This window comes from Cyrtonyx montezumae, unplaced genomic scaffold (assembly GCF_038088225.1).
Source record: "Cyrtonyx montezumae isolate F1298 unplaced genomic scaffold, pur_monq_1.0 scaffold_4, whole genome shotgun sequence".
NCBI classification, from domain to species: Eukaryota; Metazoa; Chordata; class Aves; order Galliformes; family Odontophoridae; genus Cyrtonyx; species Cyrtonyx montezumae.
This window is the reverse complement of record NW_027072045.1, coordinates 3,188,916-3,210,341: the sequence shown is the minus strand read 5'-3', so window position 1 is coordinate 3,210,341 and position 21,426 is coordinate 3,188,916. Positions and strand designations below refer to the sequence as shown.

Genomic DNA, 21,426 nt, shown 5'->3' with positions numbered 1-21,426 from the left:
GCCAGCTCTGCAGCTGCATGCATGCTTGGAGATCCAAAGGCACAGAAACACAGAAGCACTCATCCTGGAAAAAAAAGTACAGCAAAAGCTTCCATAGAACGACAAAGAGAAACATAGACAGCAAAAGGCAGCACTTGATGTGGCCCTGGACAGAGGCAACCACAGGTTTCTGTGAGGCTTGCTGTTTTTAATACTTTGAAGATTTAAATTGTACATTCTTTTTAAAGCAAGGCATGTTTTAATAGAAACATTCAGATTATAGCAAGTTTTATAACAGTGAAAACAGATCTGTAAACTCAGACCAGTCTAGAAAATAGTAACTCTGGTTATACAATCAAAATACTTTACACACAGAATACAGCCTGATGCTTGTACACCAGCATAACAACTGGTCTGTCAAATCTACAGCATTTTAGGATTTCTCTCAAGCTACAGATGAGAAATAGAAATTCAGCCATAACTGCAAATGCTTCCATACTACAAACATTTCACCAGAAGAGAAGAATGCCAGACGTGACATTTGGGAGTTGTATGAGAGCTCAAGACCACTCTTACTAGAAGACATATAAATTAATACATTAAACTTTGGCCAAGATTTTCAAGAATTAAACACTTCTATGGACATCTCCCCTCAAATATTTTCACCTAACAGTTCAGTAAGCACCAACTGGATAAACAGAACCTCACGATGTCATTTCCAAGTAATCCAAGATTGGAAGCTCTTTAAAGATTATTTTCTTTAGATGCATTTTTATTTTAAGACAGATTTTTTTTTCCTGCCCTTCTTATTGTTTATTTTAAAGGGTTAAGTCCTCTTAGATGAAACGAATTAAAGACTTTTGCTTCACGAACAGGCCTTCATCACACACAGCTCAACAGATCGCCTCGGGTCAGCCAACAAATACACTTCAAAAGCCACGTGGTTCAGAAAGACAGAATGGTCTTATGAATTATTTCGATGCACTCTCTGATTTCATCCTCCTTAATGACCAGTGGTGGGGCCAGCCGGATGATATCACCATGGGTAGGTTTGGCAAGGAGCCCGTTATCACGGAGCCGCAGACACACCTTCCAGGCATCGCAGTCTGCAGTGAGAGGAAAGGCACTTACACTAGGGCAGAAAAAGCGGAACAATTGTAGCACGTGGTACACAGGGACAGACTGTATATTGCTTGCCATCTAGCAGTGGGAAGATGAAATAGCATGTGCTCCTTTTCACAAACTAAGTGGTCGAGGACCCGAGCAGTTCCCCAGAAGTTGAGGACTTCAAGCAAGGCTACTTTTGTGCCTGGATTTCAGTGTATCATGTGCATGCCTCAAGAAATTACAACCCTGTCTTGCAGCAATTTGTCACTCTGCGTATTGATGACCAAAAAGAAAATATTGTCAGCTCTGGTTTTTAAACCATTTTCTGTTCTACTTCAGGGTGTTTCTCTCTAGAAACTTGTTCTTAACCACCAACTCTTTTCCTTTCTTATGCCTCCCTGTACTCACCTACCTATCCTGGAACAAACAACCTCAGCTAATCTTCCCTATTCTGATAGAAACTATCTTTACAGATATGGACAGTTTTCTTCAGGTGAAGGGGCATCAGGGTTTTTGTGAGGAGCTAGGTTCACCATCAGGACTAAGCTTTATCCAAGTCATTACAAAAAGTTCAAATTCAGATAGTAAAAACCTCCTGTTTTTACTTACTTGAATAAATTTGGTACTACAGTAACAAGAACCCAAATAAGACGAATGTAAGTTACCCCCTCTACTCACAGAGATACTTTCAAATTTAAAACACTTCTTTTCATGGTATGAACAGTGGTTAGTTCCATTTCCTTACCTTTGGTTTCCCGAATTACAATTGCATTTAGAAGTCCTCTTCCTCTGACACAAGTTACAATATCAGACGGTGTCTTCATGAGCTCATTTCTTAGTAAGTTACCCATTATTTCTGCATTTTTAACCAAGCCTTCCTCTTCAATTACCTGAAGGAAAGTCAGATTTACAGTCAGCTGAAAAGCATTGCATTTGTTTTAGTTGTCTATTCCAGCATGGCACATAGTGATGTTGTAATTGCTGAGATACAAAAGCTGTTTAATCCAGAGTGTCAATGCAAAGGTAGCTCATCGAAGCCAATTAACATTAAGTCTTCACTCTTTCATGTTTCATGTAATCTTTCATCCATTTTTAAAGGAAAAAGAAAAAAAAAAAAGTGAAACCTCTAAAGATTCAATCTGTGAGTTTGCCCACTCCATATGTTTGGCAATGATGAGGCTTTTTGAGTGACTTCCATTAAATGCAGTGAATTATGTAGTCATCAAGCATTTAAAATATGGAATCTGGACAAGATATCTTACCAGTTTCTTTTTGAGCTCCACTAGCACACACACGTTATCAAGTTCACAGAGCAGCACACTAATTATAATTGCACAGTTTTTAAAATACCTCAGTGAAATTATCAAAACCAGTTATGAATATACATAAGCACCTAGAAATTTGTCCTAGGTCAATTTTACTGTCTCATTTAAAACATTAAGATAATAAAGACACAGAAATTAGGGTGCATTTATAGCTAAGACTTTCAAATTTGTTTTGTCATATCATGCAAACAGTTAACTACTACCTATTGTTCATTCCTACTTAGATCTCTACTTGCAGCATAGCCAATAATGTTATTTAAGGGCAGATCATGTCAGTGTGACACCCTTTCTCCTTTGGAATCCAAATCTTTACTGAAACACAAACCTCCAGTGCTGCCAGTGCAACACGACAAGCTAGGGGATTTCCTCCATACGTAGATCCATGTTCACCAGGCTTAATAGTCAGCATAACTTCATCATCACACAATACTGCTGAGACCTAGAATAGAAAGGTCAGCTAATCCATTTATGTGTATATTTTGAACAGTAAACTTAAACCTCTCTGAAGCAAACTGCTCCTCAGAGCTCAGGAAAGGATCAATTTCATTCTATAGATATATATTACATCCACATTCCTGGCTCTGTGCAAAGAATATCTGACTATCACATAACAGCTTAATCCTTTTAAATACACTTAGCTGTACTGGTAACATCTAACTACAGCTAAGAGGCAGTCCTCCAAAATGAATATTACTTCCAGAGCTTAAGTTTCAAAACACTATTTAACAGCTCAAAAAATCAGCCAAAACAGTTCAAGGCAGGTTGTAGCTTCCAGCCTAATCAGCAAGAAATGAAGTCACTCCAGGAGGACAAACTCGGTCATGCAGGCATGCCAGACAACTGAACCATGCCACTTGTTCAGCAAAATGTTTTTAATGTATGATGTTTTTAGTACACATTAATATGTTTTTCCCCTTTAGAAAATTACTTGAGAACTTAATTATAGCAAGACCAAGATCACCTACTCTCCAGGGAGCATATAAAGAGACTAACCAGTAATTCCAGAATTAAAGGCTGACTACTGGACACTTACTCTCCTGATATTATCAAACTGAAGAAAACAGACCTAGACCAAACTGATTAAATTAACTGACAATAACCAAAACACCTATTATTAGATGACATCTAATAACTTGCCACACTAACAATTGTAGTAACACAAAGTTCAATGCAGCTTAGTCATCCCAGCTATGCTTATAAAAACATATTCCATCATGTTCTTTCTTATATATCACTCACAGGCTGGTTTATCTGGGTCATAAATTACAGTTAATCACATAAACAACAACGTCTAAGCACAACAAAAACATGCACATCATTTTTCCTCCAACTAATAGATTTTCAGTGTTACTTTGTATTAACAATGATTATTCAAGGAATGGATATTTTTTGATACTCACAGGATATAAGCCACCAGAAAGTGCCTTTCCAAGAAGAATTATATCAGGTCTCACGTTTTCATGGTCAACAGCTAACATTTTCCCTGTTCTGGCTAATCCAGTCTGAATTTCATCAGCAATGAACAGAACCTTCACAGAGATAACAAGGAAAAATACAACCACAGTAACAGAAAAGAACTTCCCAGACCCGATCTTACTCGAAACAATCTAGCAAAGCTGAGGTCAGGCATTGAAAGACTTTCCAGTTGTGTTACAGTGTACACCCTTCCTGCACCTTCCTTAAGCCTACTGGAAGGGTACACACTCAGATATCAAACTAGTGGGAACATACTGTCCTATTTCCATCTTTAGGAAGAATTCTTTGAACTCTATCAGAACAAAGACCACTGTTATAATGAATTCCTTACATTGTGCTTTGTGCAGAGGTCCCGTACTCCTGTAAGGTAACCTTTGTCAGGAACAATCACACCTGCTTCGCCTTGAATTGGTTCAACCATGAAAGCTGCTACGTTGGGATCCTGAAGTGCCCGCTGGAAATATGGAAGGCATAGGAAAGAGGTCAAATTTACAAACATGGAGATGAACATGTGCAGCAAAGCCCAGCTAAAACTCTGGTTGTTAACCCTAAACGATGATAACAGCAATCACGTGAGGCTGTTACCTGAGTGCCATTTCAGTTCCAAAACAGAAGCCTATGTCACTGTTTGACTCAAAACATCAGCTGGTGCATTTGCTCAGGGAATTAGAAACCTTAGACATTGCAAAGCCAGACAAGCAGATTATCAGATCAGTTCATGAATTACATCAGAAATGCGCTCGATTTCGCATTAGCCCATGCAAGACAAACAATTACACAATGCTTTCCCTGTTCACCTCAAGCAGAAAGGAACAGAGCCTCTCCAGAGCAAGTCTGACATCTTAAAGCAAAGTCCACAGCTACATTCTTGCACCATCAGGCTCCACAAGGTTTAGAACTTTCAGTAACTTAAAACCATACTAGGCTGGTGATTCGCTTAAGGATGCTGTGGAACTGGCAAGACTCACAGACAACTGCAGTAAATTCTAGTCCTCCAGTTGAAGAATCAATAGCTAAAAATTTCTGAACCAAAGCCCAACTCTGGAATACATTTTACCTTGTGAATTTGTAACACAAATTTACTTACAGTTTATCTGCTGTCCTTTATTTACACCTTGAACAGCTAAGCAAGAAGGGAAACAATAAAGATCTTGTGGTTTCCCTTTTACTCCTAAATCAAAACTGGAGTAGAATTTACACACATTTCCTGCAGGTAATTACAGTATATATATCTATTTTTATGTCTAAATACACACTACTTGAAGCATGCATTTCAAATGGCAAAACTAGTTTTCCTACCTTGCTGTTTTAAGAGACACTACAAAATGCTTTCACACACCTCAAGAGCTGGGAGGTCGTTGTATGGGATCAATTCAAAACCTGGCATAAAAGGTCCAAATCCATCGTAACTGGAGGGGTCTGTAGAACTTGAGATAGCAGACATTGTTCTGCCCCAGAAGTTGCCAGCTAAATAAAAAAATTTTTAAAAAACAACATTAATATAATATTATAATATATATATAATAATATAATAACAACAAATACATATATATATAGCCAACTCTTAATTGACAAAATTACAATGCACTTTCACTTAGGACAGCTGACAGATACTTCATCTACAATCAAGAAATAGGAAACGTAAGTTATTTGATTTAAACAGTCATTTTCCAGCAAAGTTCATAAGTTTCTTCTCCTTGTAACACAGCCAAGATGAGCAGATGGAGGAAGGAAACACACCGCTTAGATAATCAGGACTTCCCAGGGCCCTACATCAATTTTAGCTAGATTGCTGCAACCCACATTGTACAATCAGGACTACAGAATGGCTTTACTGGGTTAAATCCAACTTCTGGAATAACTCAAAGAATGCAGAAGAAAAACATCAGTAGCAAAAGCTTAAGAAAGAAGCAGTGTTATCCCAAACGTGGGAAAAAGGTCACAGCAATTTAATTAAAAAGGTACATAAAAATCACAGTCAATAAGGAACAAAACAAAACAAAACCCTGCTTCTTAACAACCAAAGAGCAGTTAGAAGAGCACAAAGGAGGAATGCAGCTTCCATTTGACTTCAGGCTGCCATTAGGCAATTTCTGCCAACTAAAGAGGTTAAGTAGTACAAATAATCACTACTTTATATATTCAACTGCTGTTTACAAACGTTTATAAACCACTTCATTAACCGTGGTATCCTTCCTGGATTTAAGTTCAATGTTGCATCTTCCTTGCAAGAGCTGACACTACCAGCAGCTCCTGGCAGAGCACACCTATCCTCATTGCTTCCTCATCCATCCACCCCAAGGGAGAAAACCCAAAAACCAATTTATCATAGGAGTTATATCTCCTGCTTTTACAATCATTCCTGTTCAGATCATGTGTCTCTTCAAGAAGACTGAAGAAACAGTTCATAATTCACTGTAATTGTTTAAGTCTAAAATCAAAAAGTCAGGAAAACAAACCCACAATATTGTGCTATGAGAACATATCTGTTCTTCAAGGACTGCTGAGCCACAATGGTAGTTTTTAATAAAATCATCACCTGCAGATATACAAGTGCAGTGTAACCTGTTGGGAGCCTAGTAAGAAAATATCAAAGGTCAGATTTCACAGACCTTCAGATTAGCTTATTGAGGGGAAAAAAGAAAAAGGAGCACTAAGAATACCACATTGTAATCACTACAGTTATAGGAGACAGAGTATTACAGCCAGTGCCTAGAGTTCTCTGCTTCCTGAACTGAGATCTCAATTCATACCATGCATTTAACATACCTGCAAAAATAATTTTTGCTTTGTATTTTGGAACTCCTTTCACAGTGTATGCCCACTTGCGAGCCAACTTACAGGCGGTTTCTCCAGCTTCCACTCCTAAAACATAAAGCAGTACCAGTATCACACCTGTACATGAAGCAGGTCATTGATGCAGTACCAAATGCATCAATGCAGGACCAAACTCATGGGCAAGAAATGAAGTGGAAACATTCTCTTCTTTTACCTGTGTTCATTGGAAGAACTTTGTTGTAATTGAACATTTTGGTGACAAACTCCTCATATTCACCAAGCACATCATTATAGAATGCTCTAGATGTAAGGGTCAGTTTTTCAGACTGAGCTTTCAGAGCATTCACAATCTTTGGGTGACAGTGGCCTTGATTAACAGCACTGTAAGCACTTAGAAAGTCAAAATACTTTCTGCCTTCGACGTCCCACACGTAGACACCTAGAAAAACAAGGGCATTGTAAATAAGTATTAAATGATGCAAAGTTGTAACACAACCCAGTCAAGCTTAGATTGTATTCTTGCTACTCCTTGTAGCAAGCATGACCACAAGAGGCACTCTAACTAGAAAACACACAATTAATAAAGAGACCACGAGCAAAAAGGTGGTACAGAATAAACAAGTGCCAATGAGGAATCAAGATAGGAAGGATCTCCCATATAAAGCCACTCTTTCACTACGTTATTAAACAGCATGAGAATACTGCTTCCTCTCCAAGTCCCCGTTTTTGGTCCTAAGAAGAAAATTAATAAAAATTAGAGGCCATAAAAAAAGAACCTACATACCCTCAAAACTTAAGAGACTGATCTATCTGAAATATTGAAACATGGAAACACTTTATGATAGCATAGTAATTCAGAAATTAACCCACAGAGGAAGAAAAACCCCTTAAGTAAAGTGAAAAGTCAGAGTAAATTTAAATGAAGCAGTAATACTGGAGCAGCACACAATGACTTAAACAGAGATCCCATACATTTTCCCATGTTCACACTGACAAACAAAGTAACAGAAGAAACAAAGATGCTCAAAACCTTCTTGCTCAGTTATTCTGAATTAAGAGATTTTTTTTTTTGTCAATTATTCAATCCACCCTTCTCACACCCAAAAAAAAACAAGTAAAAAACAAAAACCAGAATGGAAGTTCTGAAATTGCTTAGGCCAAAGTCATCACACACACATACATCCCACCTATGCTGCCCAGGGAAATCAAATGCAAATACCTTTTCCCTTCTCCAGAGCAACAGGCAGTGGGTGGTAATTGTGGGCACCATATTTCGCCTCACGCTCAAAGATGTAATCCGAGGATGGAGGTCCTTGAATAGTTTTTTTAGTAGCAACTGAGGTAGCAGAGTTCAATGAAGCATGAACACCTCTGCAGAGAACAACAAGGCTCTGGGAGCGGATTAGCTTGGAAAACATTGTTGACTTCAGGTATGTCGTAATTGATCTGGGGGGGAAAAAAAAGTAAGTTAATTATTAGCATTGACATTACTTCAGAATAAATACATGATGTGATTAAAGTGGTTTTACTGCAAGGAATACAGGTTTCTCAACTTGTCTGCATTTCAAGCAAGAAAGCTCATATAACAGTACTGACTTCAGCTAAGGTTCAGGTGTTTTTCTGTTGTACTGTACACTCACAGTAATAGTAAGAAAACTGAAAGTACATGAGCTAGCTGTATAATTTTACCTATAGCAGCATTCTTTTCCTTTGTGTCTTAACTTATGACTAAATTATTAGTAAAACTTACAGTTAATAACAGGGAAACAATCATAAAGTTATGTCAGTCATATCAGTATATCTTTGTAAACAAACATAGCAGTTTTACCTAAATTGAGGGCAGGAGTCTTATGCAATACCTAATTAACCTAGCCTTTCAGTGGAAGGCAAATTGTTTCCACAATTCTACGATAGCACCCCCAAATTCTGGTAAAGTACTAAGAAGCACCTAACACACATCTGAGGCAGCACAAAAAGAATACTCTGCAGGAAAGTTCAGTATTGAAGGAGCAGCTTAAACACAGAAAAGGCCAAAGATGTCCAAGAAGAGCTGGAACGAGCGAAGGACTGTTCCACATATGTCCCATGCTTGCATAACAGAGAAAAGAGGATTCACATGACTAATCACAGCCTACAAGAAACCAAATTTTTAGTATGTATCTCAGCAGAAATTCCGATGTTAAAAACATCATAAATGTAAGTGAGCCCTTGTGTTCCCTCCATGGCTTCACCCCAGTCAACATAAAGATATGTAAAGGACCCAGAGAAGGAAAGTAGAAGCAGCTGAAGAGTGGAATCAGACCCTGGGAACAGCAGACAGCCATCAGAGTAAAGGTGATCACTTTAGCAAGATCTCAAGCTGTCAGGGCAGAGGATGCTAGTTGAGCACATCACACTTCCAAACTGGCAAGGGTAGTGTAGCCTAGAGTGAAGATTACAACAACAAACACCCTGATTATCCGATGCAGCCTCCTTTGCAATGGACTCCATAGCAAACTAAGGAGTTCTCTAAATAACATCAACACTGGTGCACCACCTAACAATGAAAGCATACTGTAAAACCTAACCAAAAGAGATATATTAAATACTAAAAAGGAGAACACAGCTACAGTCTACACAAGCAGATTGTTATTTCAGGCTGCCATCAGAGAGAGAAATACCAAGTCACAGACTTAAGTTTATTTTGGTAAAAGAGTGTACCCTGGATGCATCATCTTAAACAGGCACCAGTTTTTCAGCATTATCCTCAGATATTACACTGCTGCTCCTCACTTGCCAGCAAAGCCAGAACATCTTCCAGTTTTTCTGGACCATCCAACTCTCTGCAAAGAGTCAGCAGTCTCTATTCCAGCTGGAGATCAGCTGTTCTTCAGCCCAGGGCATTTTACCAGCTATCCTCAGCCCTGTTAAGTATTAGCTATTTGTGTTAATACTTCTCAAGACCATCATCACAAATTAAAGAAAAAACAAAACCAACCGACAGACAAATAGTTCTGCAAACAAGAGACTTTTGACAGAAGCTTAGCTCAGCAGCACCACTCAGAGCTAGAACCAGCAGAGCTCCCTCAACGCCATTGGTCTGCAGCACCGTGCCCCTGACACACCTCCATGGCACAGCAGCTAATTCCCTGATAAGCTGCTCTAGTTTGGGACGTCTTCCAAACACATCTAAAATGAAAGCAGTAAGGAAACAAAGCCCTCATCTGCCTCGTAACAGAGAGTCACCTTGCTGCACGCAGCCTACCAGTTTAAGGTTTTTCTTCTACTTCTTTCCAGGCAGAAAACCTTCAATCAAAAAGCTCTAATGGGGCTGTTTGGAGAAGCAGACACAAATCATTTGAGCTGAGGTGTAAGGCAGAGCAAAACCGGGAGACCTGCTTGCAGCTGGAGCGAAAAAAAATAAAAAATAAAAAGGTTGTGACAATCAGCAAGGCAAGATGAAGAGAATCACCAGGAAAAGTGGGGCAGAGTTGGTTCTGAGTGCGAGGAAGGGAAGAAACACCACCACGCCCTGCATCGCGTTACTGGAAGCAGCAGCCCGGGCACTGCACCAACAGGAAAAGGTGTTATATCGGAACAAAGCTCACAGCACTGCTATAAACCGCTCCGGGACAGCCTGGCCCGACTGCCGAGCAAGGGTGGTCACACGGGAGCTGCCCCGCCGCTTACCCCTCGGTGCTCACGGGCGCTGACAGGCACTGAGGGCCGCGCCCGGGCCGGGCAGGCCGCAGTCCCGCTCCCCGCCCCACCCAGCCGCCCTCGCCTCCTCCAAAGGAGCCCCCGGTAAAACGATGCCCGAAGGAAGGAGGACGAGCGCCGGGCTGCCCCACCCCGCCACGTTGTACCTGCTGTACCTGCCGTTGCTGCTGATCGGCCCGGAGCCCGCGGCCGAAAGGCGGAGGCCGCCCGCGGCAGCTGTCACCGCGCCTCACCGCCCAGCGTCACACCCCACTTACCCGCCGCTGATTGGCTCTCGCTCACCGCCGCGCCCTACCTTGCCGCCTCCTATTGGTCGAGCGGCGAGAACTCCCTTCGTTCAGCCAATCAGAGCCCGCATACCCCCCCACCCCACCCCAACAAGTCCCGCCCAAGGGCTGCGTCTCTCAGGGCGGCTTCGGTGCTGCTGAGCCGGGGGCGGTCCGGGCATCTGCGGGGCCGCGGCTGAGGGCGTAGCGGGAGCCGGCCGCCGGCCCTTGTGATTTCTCTGCACAACAGCTGTGCACTAAAGCAATATGAAATAACAGGGAATGTGCCTGCGCTGCGTTGCCCTGCCGCTGACCTTTCCCTGGGCGGAGCTGCGCTTGGAGGGCGCAAATGGTGTCTGTGGGCTTTCGCGATGACATAGAGATAACGGCGGTTTTAAAGCGAGGGGGAGAACAGTACGGTGGGGAGTGGAGTATTGCTCTGGCTGTGGAAAGGAAAGGAAAAGGAAAAGGAAGGAAAGGAGAAGGGAGGAAAAGGAAGGGAAGGAAAGGAAATGAATGAAGAGAAAAAGAAAAGGAAGGGATGGAAAAGGAAGGGAAAGGAATAAGGAAGAAAGGGTCTTGGTGCTGATGACTTCTGGATGCCTTTGGAGCTGTACATTGTCCTGACGATGCTATTGGTGCTGGGAAACTGTTTTTCCACAAAGAAATCGTGTTATAGCAGGGTCGACTGTACTTAGGATTTGCATATCATCCCCGTGCAGAAACAGCCCAATATTCTACATTCCTGTCACATCTTCTAACCAACAGCTCAGAGCTCGGATGTCAGGAGCAGCATCGCTTATATGTTTGGAGGAGAATGCCCTCGGAGGAAACGTTCCCAGTGTGCAGTCAGCTCAGTGCAGCAAGGGCTGGGAGTAGGGCAGAAGACCCTGTGCTCTCCATAGGAACATCTACAGTCAGGCTCAGTTCTGCCTCTTACTAGCTTAATTCTACCAGGAAAGAGTGCCTATGTCTGCTGCCAAAGCTGAATGCATAAATCACTTGACAAAAAATGTTGTGCCGTCGGTGCTAAATTGCAAAATGCATTTCACAACCACATCTGCTGAACAGATACATGGTTGTACCGTGCCAAGTTGCTTCTTAAGCCCAGAAGCAGTCTTTAGCTAGGAGCAATTGAAACTCTTTTATTTTATTTTTACTATTTTTTCAATGTGATATATGATTTTTAACCAGAACACCTACAACTTTAAGGCTGACACCTTGAACAGTGAACCAATTACTATAATGTTTGCAGTTCATCTTTGGTGTAAAGAAAAAAAAATGCAGGAATCCAGCCTCGCTCTCAGGAAAGCTGTGATTATGTACCCAAGTAAACACTACACATTCATGTCTGAAATGCAGAGTCTCACAAACAAACAAACAACCCTGAAGCAAGAAAGGCCCTGCTTCCTTATCCACTGTACAAAGCCTGATAGAAGGGAAAAAAAGGCTTACGTGCACAAAGACAGATATAACCCAGAATGTGTATATAATGCATGCAAATGCTTTTGGCTTTTTTGGTTGTTTTTTGAGATAAAATCATACAAGTATGAAGTAACTCTCAACTGGAGCGTAGCTGTTTAACATCTGAGAGGGTGACTTCAAACCCCTACACTGCATAAGCTTGATGGCAATTTGTGTAGGATCATTGCAGTCCTGCTGTGAATCACTTTCTTTCCTCTTCTATTTAGGCACTTGTGATTGAGACACTGAAAATACCCATTTTTCATCTATAAATTCTGTCAAGTTGGAATTTTAAACTGTTCACATTTTTCACAGCAGCAGCTATTGCCCTGGGTCTTGAAGCAGTTGCTGACAGCTAGATGTACTGTTTCCTGTGATTAAAAATAAGTAATAATGATAATAAAGACAGCAGAAGCTTAATGAATATTATTTAGTTACCTGCAAGTACCTAAAAGACACCACATGATAGTAACCAAAACACGAAATAGAAGACATGAAATGTTCACATTTTTCAATAATTCACCCTACAGAAAAGATGAAAATCTTGACCTACTTGAGGAAGGCAGTTATTATATTCATTCTGCTTATCCAGAAAATACAGTTTGACATACATGTAAACCACAAAGTTATATGAAGGAACAAGTTAAGTCATGCCAGTCGTTAGGAGTAATCCTGCAGCTCTGTCTCTGGCAGAATTGCTCACTGAAGTCATTGGGAATTAGGCATGTAAAGAGACTGAGGAATTGCATCCTGGTTATTATAGTTATTTTCTTTCACTGAAGTAGGACTAATACCCTTGTACCCTTGAACTTCTCCTGGCCTCCCACACAATGAGGCTGCACAAGCTCTCCAGGAGGAACATGGTGCCCACGAGAAGCACTAGTGGAGCAATAGCCTTCCGCTCCATGCCTTGGTGGTGGCCATGGTAGCACATCACTTGGCTCAGAGGAAGTGTTACCATAGAGCACAACCTAGACCAGGCAGCAGGCTGGGCTTGGAGTCCTTCCAGGTCACGAGGCTCAAGGAGCAAGTTCATTATTAGCTAAAACTAATATATGTCTGCAGTGCTAACAGACAGACAGTCTCACCCCTCTTCCTAATGCTAAGCAAGCACCAAGGGTAGGCTTCACCCTCCTTTTTTTTATTCTAAGATAATAACAGTGAATACATGAAGGATTTCAAGAATTTTTCTACTTGTACACTTCCATCTTTCATTTTCATCAGTAAAATTTGAAGATCATATTAATTTCTGAGGGAACCTTGTGTATAACAATTGCTCCCTATGGCCCATGGTTGTGTTCTGGTTGTTTACTGACAGCAGGATTCTACATTAAGACATTTCTTGCAGGACCAGAAAGTTCAGTCTTTCCCGCAGCACAACTAGGAGATTATATGTTGTAGCATGTCAGAATATAGAAACAACAGATTGCAATTCGTGCAAAGCACCTCTGCCTCTCAAGTTCAGCTAGAGGTTTCATTTTCAGTTCATATCTTCCAAGATTTTTGGGATTAGCTTAAAGCACCACAAGTGACTCTTGGAGACGATACTCCCGCTCCAAGACAAACCCTGAGCTACTGTTAATATTTAGCCTTCCCACTTTGCTTCTTGTCAAGTTTTACAAAGATTCCAGTGATAATTTGTTAGATGACAACACAGATAACTGAGTTATAGAATCAAAACTGTCAATGTCTGTTGTTAGAAGACATTTCTGTGTAATAACAATGAATATCTTGTCAATTACGCCAGTCTCAGGACCGAGCCCTGAACATCTGGGTGTACTTCATCACAGGAGCTGGGAAGCTCTCCTCAAAAATCCTACCCCACACAGTGGGGGCAGGAAAAAAGAAAAAGTGAGATTTCAGGACTTTAAACCAGCCTGAGGCCTTCTAGAATACCAAGTAATTCAGAAAATTGAGGCTTTCCTGATACAAAGAGGGAGCAAAGCAACTTGGAAAGCGGAGCATTTAGCCCATTGCTCTCTGCAGCTCATTTCTTGTTTCTCCACACTGATGCTTTTCTCTACAAATTTCAGCAAAATGCAGCATCTCTTGAGCTTATAAACAACGGTGCTTTGCAGTGTACTTCAGTGGGAGGGACTGACTGATAAGAGCTGTCAGCCAGTGGCTGTGCACAAACACAGAGAGGCATTGGCACAGCACAGAGACACAGGGGTGACCTTACCTGAGAGGATAAGAGTTGACCTTGTCTGACTCTCAGCAAGCTGTGCCAGGTGCTTGGAGATCCATGGATGCAGAACCCAATGTCTTGTGAGGTTCCCATTTTGCAAAGTCTCTGCATCTTTATCCTCTCATTTTGGGGGAAAAAAAGAAAAAAGAAAGAAAGACAGAAAATCCCTACATCTTTAAATAATAGCACTAGAACAAGTTCTGTGATAAAATCTACGATAATAAATCAGCAGTGTGACTTTTAAAGGAGTAAAATCTTTTATTTGTATTGGATTTGTACACAGATACGATGTCTTTGAAAGTATTTCAAGTGTATCAGAGGCTGTTGAGTGAAAGTCTGAATCCTGAATGCCACTGAATCCCTCTGTAGTGTTATGACATGCCTAAGCCCCATGAAATGCCACATTTTTAATTACATTCATCACGTGCTATTGTAAGGAGTAGAAAATAAGATGATTAGCTTGAGAAAGAAGCTGGTTTGGGAGCTCCTCAGTGATTGAAGAGGAAAATATAAGAGAAATAGAGGTTCATATCAGCACACAGCAAAGGCTGTGGTGCCATGGGCTGCAGGAATCACAGAGCCACAGAACAGCTCCTGGGAGCCAAGCAGCAAAATGCCTCAAGGGAAGCAAAAGGAAACCTGTTCCATATAGCCTGTAAATTAGGGGCATGCATCATTATCTCCCAGAAACTTTTATTGAACACACTGCCAGGTAACAGTCCCAGAACGTGAGCTCTCCATGCTGAGGAATTGCCAAAAAACTCTGCTCAAGGTGAATTCAGCTGATGTGGGATCATCACGGAAAACAAAAGATGTGCTGAGGTCTACTGATGCAAGAGTCCTGTTATCAATTGTTCTTCAAAAGGATTTCACCCACCAAATATTTTTCTAGACGTCTGGTCTGCCTGCGAGCTGTAAAGCTGCTGGAATCAGACTTTGGTCGCGTTCCTGGCAAGGATGTGGACCCATAGCAACACTGCTTGACCTCTCCTGACTCACCTGGCTGATGACAGATCAGCTGTGGGTTTTGTGAGGCCTGTGATAAACACGGGGGGCCTCGACTTTCACTGCTTTTCTGAACGTGCTGTGGGGCAGGCGGGTTGCCAGCCATGGTAACCACGCTTTTATATATAAAACAAATATACAAAGTGATGGGTTATGAAATAAGTAACAAAAAGAGTCTAGCTGTCGGACCAGGAGGACCAAGGCTGAGTTTGAACATAACACACTGCTGAACCGTGTGCCCTGGAGAGCAGCATAGGATGAGATCATCTTTGAAGGGGACTCAGCCTTCTTCACGTAGACCTGGCAGGAAAACTGCTGGTGGGAGTCCAGCCTGAAGGGACTGATGGTAACACATCTGGCAGCAGCTGAACAACTGCAGCCACCTCCCTGTGCATCACCTGCCCCACGCTGCACAGAGGGGTCTTGTGGTGCCCGCCAGGAGTCATCAGTCCTGATGCTGGGGGAGGAAAAGCCCACAGGTGGAGGGTGGGGGTTGAAATCCATCCTCAGCTCCAAGACCTGTGCATGGAGAGCTAAGTGCTCACTGCACGTGTAACAGTAAAAACTTAAGAGAAAGCAAATGAGGAAAAGATAGAGCAAGATAAAATGAAAGAGAAAAAAGCAGGAGGAAGCAGGAGGTTGTCAGGGAGCAATTGGACTTCAGCTTAAATTTCCAAAGCTTTGTATTGCACAATGCATACTATTTTTCTTCATTATAAATTCTTGGTCACTGACATTTCTGTGGATAGATTTTATCTTTCGATCTCCAGTAGGTTTAACTGGTCAATGTGTTACTGTGACTTTGCAAACCCAACTGCACGAGATTGGTTTGTTTTTTAATACAGATCTGAAAGTCCAGTCAGACCAATGCTTCCAGCATTCCCCTGCCTGTGATCATGGTACTCCCCCATGTATTTTGTTCAGTGTCTGACTAAGTGAAGCTGATTACCACAGTGCTTTTGTGGGGCTTGGACTACTGATATTTTTGTTGCCTGTGCAGTGAAGGTAAAGAACACAGATTTCTGGAATAGATATCAGGACTGTGAGCAAAGCCAGGCATAGGGATGCATAACCCAAACACGCCCAGCAGCTGGCCCTGCTCACTGCCCACACTGTTGTCACAGCCAATACAAAGGGAATGAGACTGGTCACTAACTTTCCTTCTCTCTCCAGAGCATTTTAATTCAGAACTCTTCTAAATTAACACATAGATGCAATTTTTGCAATTTACACATGGGACTGGCTTGTGATTCCCTTTAACGTCTATATTCAGCTGTGAGTAAAGTCAATTTTTGTCTACGGCTGATAATATTGCACAACTCTGTATTCAGAACTGCTAGAGATAATGGATACTCAGTAGGGCACTTCTAAAAGTGTTACTGGTGCGAATAGCACAATCTGGGCAGCACACAGCTCAGCAGCAATTGCTGTTTCCAGGGCTGAGGTTTGAATCACAGCCGCAGTAGTGGCCAGACACCATGAGAAGCCAAAGGGGCCACCTGCCAAGGGACATGGGACAAGAGAAGGAGCACACCAGCATGGTTGCTTGGCCAGAACTGGAGCCTTTGCTGCTAAGTGTGCAGTCCCATTGCTGTACACCACTCTTCCAATGCAGAAGTGCAAGTGATACACAGTAGGAACTGTGATGTGTTCTCTGAAATGAATTGTAAAACTTTCTCATCAATCCAGAGCAATAGATGCGACTAAATGACTAAATGAGGGAGGGGGGGAAAGGCTGGCTTTTCTTGCATAGGAATCAAGTGTCCAGATTTCTCATAAAGCTGACGTTCTTTTGCTGAAGACAAAAGCCTTTGAAAGGTTTACAAACATCAAAATTGCATATCAAGTTCTACTGTTGCATTTTTTAATTTGTAATGTTGTCTAGTTTCTCTACAATTTACAGTCATTAAGGAGGAGAGCTGACCACATCACAAGCGTCAGGGCAGAAGACCTTCCCACCGAGATCTCAGCACAGTGCTCTGGGAACATCTCAGTGACAGCCAAAGGAAACCCAGAGCGGTGTCTGCACTGCAGTGATGTGAGTCCCAGGGAGCAGGCTGCCAGGAGGCCGAGAGGATTTCAGTCTGGCTCCTCCTAATCAGGAGCATGGATGGGATGAGCTGCTGCAACAGCCCTCTTCTACAACTATCATTCAGGTCCAGTCAGAATGAAAATGTCACCGTAATAACTGACAAGTTAATACACTCATTTATGAGAGCTATGAGTTTCAAAATCATGACCTGAGGAAAACCCCGTGCTTTGTTAACAGCACTCCACATAACTGGGAAGGTGCTGATTGCCTCCTCCTGAGTGTGGGAAGGTAGCAGCAAGACCTCAGCCCGCCTGCCCTGAACCTTGCAGGGCATCTTGGCTTGAGAAACCCAAAAAATCCCATGGAGGAATGCAAACACCCCTCTGTCTGAGCTCAGTTAGAAACAATTAAACCTGGGGTAACTTAAAAAATAATAATTAAAAAAAAAAAACCCAAAACCTACAACCTTTTTATTTAGACAAACACAAGAGCTGGATAGATAGATAGGATTTATGAGCTCAGGTTTTAGGTTGGAGAGCCAACGTGTGCTTTACAGCATGGTGATGTGACCGAGGGGATGCACATGGGCTGTAATAATTTGTGAAGCCGCACGAGGCGGACTTTTTTTAAACCAATGACTTCCCAGCATTCAGGGAGGGAGCAGCCCCCAGCTAAAATTCCTTTTCATTCCGGTGCTCGTCACAATGAAGATGAAATATGATTTTCCCTTCTAAGAAATGCTCCAAAAGGCAAAAAGAAATAAACCCCACCAAAATGCATTTGTTTCTCTGTTATGGAAAATAGGTCTCTGCATGCAGGAAATTCTGTGTTTTCCCTTAATTTCTGCCACAAATGTCCCATTTTTAAAGGAATGAATACTGTAATCATTTTCTCTGATTTATGTTTTCGTTTCTGCCTCATTTGGCACCAACGCTGTTGTTCCAAGAACAACTGTTCTCTGCAAGAAGAATGATCTCTGGACGTCTCATCTGAAACCTTTGAAGCCAATGGGAATGAAGTGAAAAGCAAGGCAGAGGGGCAACGCGTGCTAGCAGCAATCAAATACTTTCCTACTGCCCGAGAGGATTCTGTGCTCATCGCCCGAAGGTGCGGTTCCCTACGCCTCACACAGAAGGGAAAACTCTCAGCAGGTCACCAAGCACACGGCTTTCAGGTTTAGGGTCTGAAGTCTGACATAAACGCGGGTCGTGCACCAGTCCTGGCAGCAGCAGCAGAACTCGTGGACATCTTTTGTGTGTGAGCATCCCCTCGTGGGGTCAGCAGCACCGGGACAGCAGCAGTGGGGCAGCAGCAGTGGAAACAAGTGTCACTGCTCCGAGTTTCCCAGGTCTGAGGCGTGTGCTGGCAAGCCAGATGGCAGCGAGGAATGTTCGAAAGAGAAACTCGGAGAAGAATTAGTGTCAGGCATGTGTGAAGAGGGTTATTCTCCCCATCTCCAACGCCTATAATTACATATCAAACGTGCTAATAAAATCCAGTGGTTACAGCATGTGGGTACTTTTTTCTCGTTGCCGAAGCGAGCCGGATGCTGTGACGAGGAGAAAAACCCCATTCCTCTCCCCACCCCGGAGCGCTGGGACAGACCCGAGCTGCGCTCTCAGAGGTGCGGGGCATAGAAAGGCCCGAGGTACGCGGGCCCCAGGAAAGGAGCGAAGGGGCCGCTGCCGGGGCTGCCCAGCGGGAAGGGAGAGGAGGCCGGGAAGAGAGCGCTGGCGGCGGTGTACGAGGGGAAAGTCTGCCCGGGCAGCGCTGCGGGGCGCGGAGGGCTGGGGGAGCCGCGGGAGGCGGAGGGGGGAGCGGGAGCGGCCGCTCCGTCGGCTCCGGGATGCTGCTTCTTCCACTTGGTGCGGCGGTTCTGGAACCAGATCTTCACCTGCGTCTCGGTGAGGCTGAGGGAAAGAGCCAGGTTGAGTCGTTCGCACACCGACAGGTACCGGGTGGCACGGAATTTGTTCTCCAAAGCCACCAGCTGCTCGTAGGTGAAAGCCGTCCGCGCTCGTCGAGGTTTGGCGCAGCTCGCCTCGGTCCGACGACGCCGGTTGCCTCGCGGTGAACCCGGCTCCTCCGGCCCCGGGGCTGCGGAGCACGAAGCGGAGCCGGCCGCTGCCTGCCCCTCCTCGGCCGCTGCCTCCGAGCCGCTCTCCTCCGGGGTGCGAGCATCTGCGGGAGAGGGCGGTGGGGTCAGGGGGGCACTGCGGTTCCACGCTGCGGGGAACTGCTCCCTCCGCGTCCCTTCCCGCGCCGAGATTTAACAGAGGTTAAAATAAAGGGGAGAAAGAAATCCGCCCGGCAAGCCCCCGCTACGGCGGCTCGTTCACGGGGAGATGTGGGTATGGATTTCTTACCAATTAAAAAAGAAGTTATTAAAGTCCCCTTCTGAAGCGAAATAAATCCCCTCCCCCCACTTCTTACCCCCCTCTCCCCCCCCCCACATCTCCGTGCTAATGGAGTTTCAGATTTGCGAGGGCCAGATCGATAGATGTCATCTATTAAAGGTAAGTTTTAATCGAACAATATTAGGATCAGGCCGGGGGAAGGAGGTTTGAAGTGGGTACCTGCAAGCTGTGGGCAGGAGATAGGCGGGAGTCAGTAATAGGATATCGATCAATGGGAGCTAAGGCATCCTCCGGTGGGGACGGGCTGAGCAATTACCCAGCCGGCTGTCCCGGGCGCGGGGGGGGCGGACAGCAGGCAGGGATCAGCATCAGGACCGGGACCAGGGAAGGGTGGCCCAGGGATGCCCCGGTTTGGGGCCGGGCCACGTCGTGGTGCGCTCGGGGCGCAGTCAGAGGATTGCCCGGCTGGAGACTTTTCTATCCTCGAGACCCTAAGGATGCTGCAGCCCCCTCGGCCCCCGCCTCGCCTCCTGCCCGACGGACGGCGGCCCGACCCCCCACGCAAGTGTCCGGGCTCGGAGGATGCTCCCCGGTTGCCGGCACCTGCTCGCCCCGCCAGCGCCGACCAGAGAAACTCGAACGCGTTCCTACCATCCGCCTCTAGTTTATTCCTCCCGCTCTCGTGCTGAGCAGTGCCTTTTCCTACTTCAACTCTCTCCAAACTTTTCTCCTGCTCTCCCGAGCGGCAGGCGCTGCCCCCGCTCCCCGCGGCCGCTTCGCTTCTCCGGGTGAATTTCTGAGGATCCAGGATGTCTAGGATGGAGAAGGAGATCTTATTCTGCTGGACGGGGGCCGCCTTGGCCCCACCGTCCGGGCATTCCAGCATCCCCCGATCCGCGCCGCCGGAGAGCCGCGGGTGCCAGGGCGGTGCCGGGGCCGAGCGGAGGGCAGCGCTGCCGCGGAGCCTTCGCCGCCTCCTCCTCCTCCTCGCGGAACCTCCGCCTGGGCGCTGGAGACGCGGAGTGAGCAGCGGGGAGGAGGAGAGCGAGCGGTGGGGTGGGGGCAGAGGAGGGGGCAGCGCAGCCATTGGCACGCGGCCCCGCTCTCCGCTCCGCGGGGGCGCAGCCGGCAACGCCCCCCACCATCATCACCGCCCCGCGGAGCTGCCCGGGGGGGATCCACGCGTGGCTGCACCCGGGTGAGTCCCGCGGAGGTGGGCTGCTTCTGCCCGGGATGCCTCTGGGCAGGGTGTAAAACTGAGCTTTGGTCCCTAACGAGCATCTCGGCAAATGAGCATCTTTGCGTTTGCTCTAGGTTGGGGGTCGGCTCAGGGTCTGTCTAGATCAAGGGCTGGCTCCGACTCCTGGAGTTCAGCCCCATTTCGCTGGTCGGGAAACTGAGGTACACCCGTGCTGGACGCCACCGAGCAGCCCCTGACTGAGCCCTGACACCTGGCGTGGAAGTGCCCCATCACCCCTTATCCTTGTGGCAGGGGTAAGACGAGCAACAGCAGGTCAGGTCTCTCCACCCTGCTCCACTCCCATGACCTCGACCACTCCTGGCCTTTATTGCTAGCAGCAAAGTGCTGTACTTCTGCAGCTTTTGAGGAGGGTGCTGTCCCCTCCCCTTAGCAGTTCTGCATTTCGTTGTGCTGCACATCAGGGTGAGGTGTAGACAAGGACTTGGTGCAGGAGATAAGGGAGCACTCCCACTCTGTCTGTCTGCGGGAATCCGACAAGGTAAAAATAAG

The 21,426-nt window shown here is 44.9% G+C and overlaps 2 protein-coding genes across 2 annotated transcripts; both read right to left on the bottom strand.

Annotated features, from left to right (window-relative positions):
- Window positions 1-766: 766 nt before the first annotated feature.
- On the bottom strand, window positions 767-8,111 carry OAT (ornithine aminotransferase). The gene is made up of 9 exons (XM_065746979.1): window positions 7,885-8,111; window positions 6,880-7,104; window positions 6,657-6,752; window positions 5,227-5,354; window positions 4,219-4,341; window positions 3,812-3,940; window positions 2,737-2,850; window positions 1,832-1,976; window positions 767-1,085 (listed from the first exon to the last, which is right to left on the bottom strand). Exons 1-9 carry the CDS (start codon window positions 8,081-8,083, stop codon window positions 925-927), a joined length of 1,320 nt encoding a protein of 439 aa, XP_065603051.1. The 5' UTR covers window positions 8,084-8,111; the 3' UTR covers window positions 767-924.
- Window positions 8,112-18,937: 10,826 nt separating this feature from the next.
- NKX1-2 (NK1 homeobox 2) lies at window positions 18,938-20,763 on the bottom strand. Its single transcript, XM_065746612.1, has 2 exons — window positions 20,328-20,763; window positions 18,938-19,500 (listed from the first exon to the last, which is right to left on the bottom strand). The coding sequence occupies exons 1-2, from the start codon at window positions 20,761-20,763 to the stop codon at window positions 18,938-18,940; spliced, it is 999 nt and encodes a 332-aa protein (XP_065602684.1).
- Between the last annotated feature and the right edge of the window lie 663 nt (window positions 20,764-21,426).